Genomic DNA, 11,880 nt, shown 5'->3' with positions numbered 1-11,880 from the left:
ACAATAAAAGAATGCACCATGACAATATTGATACCAAAGGGACAGATTGTTACAGTAATTTATTACTTAATCCTTGGACTCCTAGAAAACTCTTAATAAGGAACCTTTGGAAGTTATACAGTAGTAGTCAATGACATTTTGAATACGAGGGAAAATCCAAAAGTCTGATAAAACGCCATTTTCTTATTCAGAAACCTTATTTGCTTGTTTACCAAATTAAAAGATGGATATTAGATGAAAGTTTAGATGTCAGGTTTTATGTGATGGCATTTCCACCTCGATATGTTACAGAACAGAGCATAGCTTTAATTGTGGCAGATGAGTCAAATTTTATTAGTTCCCAAATTTCTCAATTTGTTCTTCTTTTTTTTAAGGCTTAAATGAATATAGACACGGTCGGTTGATTCCACTTGTTTAAACACTTCCACAGTTTTCAATTTTTTTTTGTGCCAATTCACTACAAAAAAATATTTTAAGGTCAAGACCTCACTAATGTACAAACAACATCCTCCTCAATCAACCAGTAAGGCAACAACGGAGAAGAAAAGCTTTCTTTAATAGAAGAAACTTCCAACACAACCAGGCCCTGGGTGGGCGTCCATCTATCTTAACTGGTTATGGTGAGTGGAGAATAGAGAAAGAAAAGAAAAGAAATGGAACAAGTTATAAAAAAAAAAGAGAAGAAAAGAAAAAAGGGAGACACACACCTATGGGAAAAAAAAAGTTGATATAAGGAGAGCAGAGGAGAAATGATGAGAGGAGAGAGAGGAGTTTATCAAAAAGGAAAGTTTTAGTAGAGAGGGTTCGATTGCTCCTAGATAGTCTAGTCTCCTATTGTACTTTTGGAAATACTAAGAATCTCAAGTAGACCTACAGTCTGAGTGCTTGGGTTTGCTGCTATATTTTAGGTTTCCCAAAGTAAAGGATTCAAGTGAATACAATCCTTAATGTCCCTGTCCTTTAGCACCATCCAGTGCCTACTAAGAGAATTGAAGAAAAATATGCACACTCACATCACATTTGTGTCATGGCTCTGGTTTTAGAGAAAGGTTCAAATCTACTATGGAATATTAGTATCCAAATAAATAGATTCTGTTTACTTTTTAATCAAGCTGAAGAGAAAGAGACTTTCTCAGCCAAGTTCCACGAGTATTTGTAATAACTGTTCCAGCATTTCAGTCACTGCCATCAGGCCCAAGTAACATAGATGGAAATGAGTATTAGTTAAATGTGTTTTCATCGCATAAAATTTACATGTGTTTGTAGAAGTCCCTTTTCCAGAAAAGAGGTGACATTAGGAAAGATCCTATTTCTGATTATATATGCAGATACAGAAAACAAACGAAATACTGAAACAGAGATCTTTCTTACTTTCTTTGATCAATTATTATAAAATAACTGTTCATTTTGAAAATGATGCCAGCAATACATGTCAAAAAAAAAAAAAACTGGACAGGGGCACCTGAAAGCTTCAAAATGTGTAATGCAATATTAATATTTAAAAAAATAACAGCTGATGGAACATCTCACAGTTAATTATGTTGTTTATTTTTTCATGTAGATACAAAGATATTTTGTTATTATATTTATTGTTTGGTTGATTTCTATTTTATTTAATATTATACATTTTTCAGTGTTCTATTTATTTATTTAATAATTGTTGTATTTAATGCTTTCAAGGTGAGCTGAACACAGAAATGGCACTACACTATGTCTATTACATTCTCACATATAAGCATAAGCTTGAGTCACCCACCCAGCACCTGCTTAAATATCAAATGATGTAAACAGCAACAGAGAGACAACATGTTGGGAATCCTGGCTAACAGAAACATAAAAGTAGGAATTTTCTGCAGCAGTGCATTTACACATTTATACAGCATTAGTGAACAGTATCTAGCAACTCCAGTCTGTTATACACAGAATAATTTGACAGATGAAGACTGTTGTGTAAACACAACACAATTCATTCAAATTGGTCAGTTTCCGCACAAGAGTCAGGCAAAGGCACCCTCTAGTGAAAGGAAAAGGGAAACTCTTCTCTTTGGGTAGGATTTGAAGATAACTGTGGACTTTAATATCTGTAATTATGGGTATATAGTTTTGGCAATGACTGAATGTGTGTTTTAAATTCCTGGGAAGTCTCCAAGCGATAGAGGAAACATTTATTTTCCTGTAAGGTTTTATCTGTCTGACTTGATCTTCAGGGAGTTCACAATCCATTCCATAACTGTCTCTTGGCACTCGGCTTTTTGAATATGAGGCAGTTCCCTAAGGCAATGAAACCTGAGATTAACCCACTAATCTGTTTATGTTATTTTATTTATAGCTCAGCTGGAAGAGAGGGATCTTGAGGATAATCTCCACAGCAGTAGCATAAGACCTGGGGTGATATTGACCAGAATTTTATGGGAAAACTGCTTAAAATTAGACGGTGAGATTGTTATTTGGTGCCACAGGGATGACTGTGATTCACACTTCTGACCTCCCAGGAGTCAAATCTCAGTGTTATCAGCTGTGCACAAAATAAGTTTGAATATCATTAACTAAACTCTGCTCCTGCCACATTTTATTCAATGCTTCTGATGCCATGAGATTATATTTGATTTCATAAATCTGTGCAATGCTCACTTGTACTCGAAGTAATAGGTTTACTTTAACTGCTTTCCTTTTATTGATGTGAGATAGATGCTACTGCCAGCAGTAGTTTTAGAGCAACAGTATTAAATGGATGGTTGTCTTGTAAAAAACTACAACTACAGAGTCGAGGACAATTTTATTGGCATTATACTTGTTTATAGACTTTATACACTGTGGTTAGATGATTAATAGCATAGTCATCTATAGATCCCACGCAGATATAAATACAAGTCAAACATGTTTACTGTAAATTATCTTTTTCCACAGAAACTGCTTGTGATCAAGAAATGCAAAAAGGTTCATGCTTGCAGTAACAATACAACATTTCACCTTTGTTATTGCTATTTGCACTGCTTGTGCATTAACTGAGTGATGAACTTAATTAGCACAGCTTAATTTTTGAACTTAAACTGCCGAGTTGACTGTAGCTGTTAGGTTTGGTTCCCCAAGTCTGCTACTTGGGGAACCAAACCATGACTCATTATAGACCTATTTTACATCAGTATGTACACAAATAAAAACATAATTGCTAGGAGTAGTGATACAAAATTCCACCTTGAGAAGGAGAAAAATAACCTGTCAACTTCTAGGAGCAAGTTTTCTGCTGAAGAGGAAGTGTATCGTTATTAATGCAGCTGATTAATGCATTTGTATCATACACAGAAATCCAGTGCAGCTGGTGGATCATTTGAAGATGACTTTGCTTATGAGAGCATGTTCTTTGTCCAAAGATTGGTCATAGTTTGAAATGAATCTCTTTTTCTTCCCAAATGTGGAGAAAGTGTTGTACACATCCAGCTCTCCTCTGGGTGCCATCTTTGTAGTGCTGTATCCAGATGTAGTGCCAGGAATGTATACATTGTGCTGGTAGTCTGGTATTTCAGAATGAGGCTGGGCGCACTTTGGAGTCCACAAGTAGCTAGGAACTGTTCCCTCTTGAAGAGACGTCTTGCAGTCTGTAAAATGTACATAAATTACCATTTGTATCGGAAGATTATTTCTGCAAAGACCTCATATTTGCACACAGTACGTTTGATCGGAATAAGGTGGTTTAAAGGCATCGTCTTAGGTGCAGCTTTTTCAGAAGCAAACACCTCTTGCGGGGACTTAAGTAATCCTCATGTTGCCGCATTAAAATCCTTTCAATATCGAGGCCTGGCGTTATCTACTTTTCGGTTTACCACTTTATATTTCAGACTAAATCCCTAGGCACAGCCACACACGGACCCCCAAACTGCCACTTCCTCTTTCATGTGAACAATAATGAGCCAAAATTGCACAACTGCCACCACCTACATACCATTTATATGGTTTCCCCAAGTCCAGTACTGTGGTGCCACAGAGCAGGAAAACCCATCCGCATCATATTTTTGCTGTGGTGAAAGAGTGCCCTCCATGTTTGCTGAACTGTACCTAAAAAGATAAAGAGGCAGGATAAGCATATGTTTACAATTGTGACTGTGTGCAGCTCTATGCAAAGGTTTGGAAGCCTGAATGTTTGGTCTCCCTTCCAGTATTTGCAAAACACACAACTTTATGAATTTAAACTTAATTGTCTTTCTTGAAAGAAAGCTCAAGAATGGACCTCAATAATCATCAGCTGGTGACGATTTCAGTGCTTAGAAATTCTAAGTCAGCAAACTTTGTCGTACCGCTCGACAACCAGAAGTTCCTCAAAGTAACTTGCTAAAAAAAAAAGGAGGTAATTAATGTCAGCAAAGCAGGCGAGGGTATGAAAAAGACACCAGAGCTTGTGCAGCTTGAAATGACTTCGGTCTTAAATAGCATTAAGTCCTTAAGCGAGACACTGACCCTGGACTTGCTCCCATTCAGGTCAGGCCAGCACCTTAATGGCGTGCGTGTTGCCTGATAAGGTAGAAAAGTGTGCAGACCCTTTACCTAATTCTAAATGTGTCACCCTTCTTTGACCATATTCCCCAGACGGGAAAACACATGTCTGGATATGCGCCTGCCCAAAGGTTTGTTTGGAGAGCAAAAGCATTCAGTGAGAGCAATAATCCAAAGCAGATATTACAATGAACCATAAGTATCACAACCCTATCGGGAATGTATGTTATACGTGTGAACATTGTATTTACCTCTTGTATGCTGAGTTGCGTTGGTTCTTGGTCCATGTCCAGTCCTTGTTTGAATACTTAAGCTGTAAAGTAGAAACATGCAAACGCTAAAATATGTCACTCTAATTTAATTGATATCTACCTTCACAGAACTGACTGTGTCCGTGTCAACACAGAGATCACACACAATCACAGACAGACTCACACTCGCATTTACACCTACCAGCAATGTCAAGTCACAGTCTTTGAAGGGAGGAAACCCACACAAGCACAAGGGAAAACATAACAATCCACAGACAAAAATCCATACAGTTCATATGTGAGTACATATGAATTGTATTACCTTGAATGCACAAACGTAGCTGTAATAACATTTGTCGTATTGATCTTATTATTCTTAATTCGAAAATTAATATAACCTTTCATATCCCTTCATACTGACGTTTGCCAACGTAATAGTGCGCCCCTAGTGTGTGAAATGCATAGTAACATTTGCCCCTACAGCAAAGCTGTGTCATTAGTAATTGGAAAAAGGGATCAGGAAGACTAAGACCTGAATGTTTGTGTTGTGGTACATTTCAGTATTCTACCTCCTTTGGGGTGGAGGCTCTGTTGTTGGTCATGTCTTTACGGCCCAGTGTGCTCCAGCCAGAAGTCAGGTAGTCTGTGCTCTTGGCATTATTCTGTTGGACTGACATCACTGGACTGCATGGCTTGAGGAACATGAAGTCACTTTTGGACGATTCCTGTGTCAAGCACATTTTATAGCAATAGACCTGCGGAAGTGCGCCCTTGCCGCTTGCGTCCGCGCACCCGGACGCGCCCGTGGACATGCGAGCATTTAAATTGGACTTCTTGAACACCTCTGTGGTGGTGGTCGTTTCTGAGCGAGAGCAGCAGCAACATCCGCTAATGATGGGGACGTTGGACTCTCTGTTGGACGACCTGCCCTTCAGTCTCCTCACTGTGACCAGGACAATAATAGCCACGAGAAATATGAAGGATATTGCGCCCAGAGACACGATTAAGTACAGGGCGAAGTTGGAGCTGTGATGGGAGCTTAGTGACAGGTCACCCAAATCGGGCTGCGAAGCTGGCAGGCTGTCAACTACTGACAGAATGATGGAAACTGTGGCCGAGAGGGGTGGCTGCCCATTGTCCTTCACCAGAATGACCAGTCTGTGCCTCGTGGGGTCTTTCTCCGTCAACTGGCGCATCGTCCTGATTTCGCCCGTGTATAACGCGATGCTGAACAAGCTCGGGTCTGTTGCTTGGAGCAGCTGAAAGAAAAGACGCGAGTTTTGACCCGCGTCCGCGTCCATCGCCTTGATTTTGGCAACGAGGTAACCTGCGTCGGCTAATCTGGGCACTGCTGCGCCAGGTGCTGTGGCGTTTTGTGGAACTGGCGACACAACGACGGGTGCATTGTCGTTTTGGTCCAGTATGAAGATATTAACAGAAACGTTGTTGCTCAGTGGCGGAAAACCGGCGTCTCCAGCTTGCACTGTGATCTGAAAGTTTTTAAGTTGTTCGTGGTCAAAGGATCTTAGCGCGTAAATGTTACCGTTGTCCGAGTTTATGGACACGTATGTGGATACCGGCATCCCCTGTATATCACCTTCCAGTATAGAGTAGGAGAGATATGCGTTTTGACCAGAATCTGGATCCAGTGCACTCACTGAGCAAATGGATGCTCCCGGTGCGTTATTCTCGGTCAAATACACAGTGTATGAAGGCTGTTTAAAGTGAGGCGCGTTATCATTCACGTCAGACACTTGGACTAAAATTGTTTTGCGAGTGAATAAAGGTGGGGAGCCCATATCTCGAGCGGTGAGGGTGATGTTGTACTCGGCGGCAGCCTCTCTGTCCAGGAAATCACAAGTTACTAAAGTATAATAGTTCCTAAATGAAGAGTGGAGCTGAAATGGAACTTGATGGGGAATCTCACAGTCCACGTTTCCGTTTTCGCCCGAGTCTTTGTCCATTACACTGATGACAGCTATCACTGTTCCGGGGGGCGCATCCTCCTGAACAGGTGTTGACACGGACGTTAAGATGACCTCGGGAAGGTTATCATTTTTATCCAAAACGTTCACCAGTACTTTACAATGAACCGCCACGGCGGAGGGGCCTTTATCTTTAGCCTGGACATACATTTCATGCATCCTGGCCTTTTCATAATCTATTACCCCTTTGACTTTGATTTCTCCCGTGCGCGAGTCCACGCTGAATAGCTGGCGCACTTTGATGGGAGCGTGGCCACTGAATGAATAGGTGATATCAGCATTGGGGCCCTCGTCCAAATCGGTGGCATTGAGCCTTATGACAACTGTACCTTTAGGTGCGTTTTCATCGAGCCTAACTCTGTAAAACGACTGATCAAATACAGGCGCGTTGTCATTCGCATCCAAAACGGTGATATCAATTTGCGCCGTGCCAGATCTCTCTGGCGCGCCTCCGTCCACCGCTGTGAGGACCATTTGGTGGGAACTTTGCTGCTCTCGGTCCAGAGGGTTTTGTAGCACTAATTCTGCAAATTTACTACCGTCACTGCGCGTCTGAATGTCCAAAATGAAATGCTCATTTACACTCAGCAAATAGGTGCGTAGCGAGTTGGAGCCGACGTCCAAATCCTGCGCGCTCTCAAGTGGGAAACGGGATCCCGGAGCAGCGGACTCAGATATGTCCAGATTAAACTCGGTCCACGGGAAACTGGGAGAGTTGTCGTTCACGTCCAAAATGTCCATCTCTACCCTGTAAAGCTCTAAAGGGTTTTCTATGACTACTTGCAAGTGAAAAGAACAGGACAAACTCTGGTCACATAGCTCTTCACGATCGATTCTTTCATTGACAAACAAAACTCCATTTTCTAAATTGACTTCCACGTATTGTTTCTTGGCACCAGAGACTATCCGGAATCTGCGGGCAGAGAGCTTGTCCAAATCCAAGCCCAGGTCCTCTGCAATATTGCCAACAAAAGCTCCATGTTCCAGCTCCTCTGGGACCGAGTAGCGAATCTGTGCCCAAACTGCATCCAAGAAACAAGTGAACAACGCAAAATGCCACGCTATATGCCATTTCCCACACAGTCTTTTCTTCGCCCCTGGCGTGTCCATCTGTAGGCTGAAGCAATGCCGCAACTCACACCAAGGACTATGCCCTTCATATACAGCAGGACGATTAAAGCAGAATTGTGCGAAAATATAGTCTGGAAGAAACTTAGTGGGAGTGGAACAGCAGCTGTCTACCGGAGAGAAAAGAGAGGAGAGAGAAAAAAAAAAAGGATGTGCAAGGGCTACTAGCCTATCTCAGATTAGTGTACGTTTTGTGTGTGTCTCTGTGTGAGTGTGCTTATTATTGGCCCTACTACTCTAACGGGGGGGGGGGGACATCTGCTTGGATAATCCATCCTGCCCACCAGCTCGATCCAATTCATGTCGCAATCTCCAGGCTCCACCGCAGGTCAAACGCCCTTGATTCAGTTTCTTAGTGTGTTCATTTATTAACTTATTTACCCAATTTATACAAACAATCCATTCTGTAGCACAACAACCCTAATTTATAGTACAACCCCCCACAAAAGGTTGTATCATTATTTTATTGTTAATGAAAAAAAAAAAACGTAGGAAATCAACTGTCTACTGGATATTTGGAATTTAATTACTGCACTGGAAACTTTTCAATAAACTGTATTAAACTAAAACTTAGTATGAAAAGTGATAAAGTCTTTCAAATCAAAGAAAACATACTCACATGAAAAGATTTAATCCATATATTTCTGACATCATTATAAATGATCATGCATCTCTGAATACTGAATCTATGTACTATGTTTGAGTTTAAAGTACACAGAAACACTTTCTCCATGGATGAACCTCAAAATTCCTGATATCACCACAATACTTTAGTGCATCATTTTCCAGCATTTTTCAGCGTGTGAACACGCAAATAGGCAAGTTGTATCTGTTTACCATCCGCCTCAATGCACGCTCCACTCGTTTGCACTGAACCAGTTCCCTGGTTAAAAACTGAAAACAACAATCTGTCTGCAGGAATGAAACTGCAGCAGATGGCAAGGTTTTCCATGGGCTCATGCTCTTTTTAATTAATGGAATGGAGATTAGAGGGCTTTTTCCCTGGATCATTAGTGAACAGAGGAATTAAGACATTTTGTGAGGAATAATCCCAAGGCTATCGACGTGATGCACATGTGGTTTTCTCTCAGTGGTCATATTGACCTGCTTTTCACAGCCTGAGTGCATGGCATCACTTACACACTGCAGAAACTAAGTAGCTGGGATAAGGGGACACAACCACCACATTTAGGGATCAAAAATACAAAAGAGATTATCTCTCTGTCACTCTCCCTCCCACTCTCTCTCCCTCTCACATACACACTGACTCTCTCGATCCCACCCTCTCACTCTCTTACTCAAGGGCAAAAGTAGAATATCAATCCCTTTGTCTTTAACTACTTTCCAGCTTAAAAAAATGTAGGATTAGAATAGGTTAGCCCACATTCTGCAGCATTTAAGTGCTTTTAGTTGGAAACAGTGACATGAATTCCACTTTAATGTTAAGATGTCTACACTAACATTGTCTACGTGCCACTAATTGTTTTGAATTTCATTCCACCTCACGTGTAACACTGCAGATGTTCTGCACCACCTGGTATGAAGAGCTAAAACCAAAATAAGATGACGTGACTGAGTACCGTTCTACTTTTTGCCCCATCACATGACAATACACATGTTAAATTTCAGTTTTATTGATAACAGGCAGCATATTACAGTGATAATGCACTAAAACAAACTTCCAACAAAGCTAGTGTGTATGTTGTGTGTAACGACTGCTTGGCAAAAAGGGAAAGTTGCAAATAAGACGCTGGCTTGGTGAGAGTGCATGTATGCATTCATGTGTGGGGGGGGGTTATCAGATGCACTCAGTACCATAAATAGCATTACCACGAAAAAGAGATTTTTTTGGCCTTTCGATCTGTAAACACAGATTTTTATTAATAAATTAAGCAATTCAATAGTCTGCAAAAATCCATTTAGATATTACTTCATGTGCATGGATGATTGTGTTTATTATTAAAGTCTCTGGGGCAACAAGCAAATGCTAAATGAGTAGAGAAAAATCAGTGAGTGAAACAAGTGAGGGGGTCCCATGTTCTCGTCTAATTTCATACAGAAATCGTTATGGAGTCACTATTCTGATCATCACATGGATATTATGCTAACAGGTGTTATCACTAACTCAGTAAATTTAGATTGTGCTGTCCACAAAGCTCTGCAGTCGTCGGTCTCCTCAGCAGCGTGTGGATTTTCATGAGGTCATCACCTGCATTATTAAACTAGGCTCAGTGTGTTTGTTGGACCTTGACATGAATGTCACTGGGAAGGGGGACAGGTGAGAGCAGAGTTGTTATTGGAGCTGTCACATGGAAACGTCCTGACACTGACAGTTGGCACAGAAAGCCTGTGGAAACATCAACACTAAATTCTTGTCTGGGCAAGCCACTGTCACAGAAAAGTGAAAAGCAGAGAGAAGAACCAGTTTCTCTCTCTCTCACTTTCACTTATTTCCATTTCATATTTGTGGAAAACTGCTCAGAAACTTCTTTCTGACTTACTTGTGGCATGCAATGCGATGTGGACACGGTTGGCACCAGCTGTAAACAGAAGGGAGCTGATAGGAGCATAACGCTCAGCACATCCGCCTGCTAAACTGCTGGACTGCATGTCTTCCTCATCAATACTGTCTCAGATAAAGCCTAAAATCTAAAGTAAAACTTTCTCTTCTAATGCTTACAAAAGCTAAAATAATGGCTCAGGTGGACTGTTGAGCACTTATTTCCTAGCTCTACGAGCCGCAGGACGGTCAGAACAATATCAATTTATTAACATCTTTTAACATTTGGACCCTCAGAGCGGAGACTTGATAGAATGCCGCAAGAACCTTTTGTTAACAAATAGTTTCACAAATGGCTGAAAGTAACAAATCTGTGACCCTTAATTGACATTTTTACCATTTGTAACTGCATACGTAATGGTTTATTTAAAAGTCGAAGCCATTACCGTTAATATTAATGACTTACCACCATTTAAAACTGCTGATTTGATGGTTTATCACAAAGTGAGAATCTTGTGATCTTTTATTAATGGCCTACTAGCATTTAAAACTGATGACTCATGGATTTCTCTCTGTCTAAGAAGCCACCATGTCAACAGTTATAATGTTGTTACTCTGAATCAATATTAAAGGGTAATGCCTCTAACTTCTCAATTATTCAACAATTCTGCGGTCAGAGATGGTATTAAAATTGTTAATCTGCAGTTAGAAATGCTAATAAACAATTAATGAAGGGTTCTTTCAGTAATCCATCCCATCTGCAGTTGTAAATGTTAATTAAGCTGTAAATACTTGGATTCTAGTCCGTATGTTCTGAAACTCTTCAGAAGGGTTTTAGGGTTCATTCTGATGAATAAGTAAAATTACAAAACAATCCAAAAGTTTCTTTTTCTTCCTGGTGTATAACTAATCTCTGAAGCATTATTACATTTGCTCAAGTAAGAATAAAACTCGTAAATCAAAATAATAGCTGTTTATGTCAAATCTTCTAATTAAAGCTACTAGTATGCATAAATATAACATTATTTACTTAATTTACTAGAGACATGTTCCTCCTTATTCTCCTTTGAGGTTTTTTAGTGAGGCTCACCCTTGTAACCAGTCAGGACGGGGAAAACCCTGTGTGACACATACTGACATGAGAGGGTAACTTATGATGCCACTGGACACCACGGACTTCGCCACAGCATCGGTATTTGATGTCGAGGGTGGATAGACTGTGAGTTTCATCTAGCATGATTCCAAAGTGCTAGATATTGTAGCTTTAAGATTTCATAGATGAACTTGTATGGTTTACAAAACGTTTGCACTTTATTATTATAGTATCAGATACACATATATTGTATATCTTCTGAAAGAACGTGGGAGCAAAACAAAGTCAGGCAAAGCTGCTTGAGCAAATCGGTTGAACTATGGTCTGATTATAATACAGTATGGTCTCAAAAATCTAAATTTGCTCTTACAAGCCCATGATCATGCCTATGACTTTAAGTAAGTGCCTGCTGTCATGGTTAACTTTGGGGTCAAA

The 11,880-nt window shown here is 40.4% G+C and overlaps 1 protein-coding gene across 1 annotated transcript; it reads right to left on the bottom strand.

Moving 5' to 3' along the window:
- Window positions 1–2,769: 2,769 nt before the first annotated feature.
- LOC137109259 (protocadherin-10-like) lies at window positions 2,770–8,246 on the bottom strand. The gene is made up of 4 exons (XM_067494851.1): window positions 5,309–8,246; window positions 4,740–4,801; window positions 3,941–4,053; window positions 2,770–3,596 (listed from the first exon to the last, which is right to left on the bottom strand). Exons 1-4 carry the CDS (start codon window positions 7,832–7,834, stop codon window positions 3,325–3,327), a joined length of 2,973 nt encoding a protein of 990 aa, XP_067350952.1. The 5' UTR covers window positions 7,835–8,246; the 3' UTR covers window positions 2,770–3,324.
- Window positions 8,247–11,880: the final 3,634 nt, after the last annotated feature.

The sequence above is a fragment of the Channa argus genome, chromosome 24 (assembly GCF_033026475.1).
Source record: "Channa argus isolate prfri chromosome 24, Channa argus male v1.0, whole genome shotgun sequence".
In the NCBI taxonomy this organism is placed as follows: domain Eukaryota; kingdom Metazoa; phylum Chordata; class Actinopteri; order Anabantiformes; family Channidae; genus Channa; species Channa argus.
This window is presented reverse-complemented; position numbering and strand designations above follow the sequence as displayed.

Bases quoted from the DNA above. Each gene is read 5' to 3' on its own strand.
- LOC137109259 (XM_067494851.1), bottom strand. From the start codon at position 7,834: ATGGACACGCCAGGGGCGAAGAAAAGACTGTGTGGGAAATGGCATATA. The intron at 4,054-4,739 runs GTAAATACAATG...TTATCTTTTTAG, and splicing joins CGCAACTCAGCATACAAGAG to GTACAGTTCAGCAAACATGG. The intron at 3,597-3,940 runs GTATGTAGGTGG...TACATTTTACAG, and splicing joins TTGGGGAAACCATATAAATG to ACTGCAAGACGTCTCTTCAA.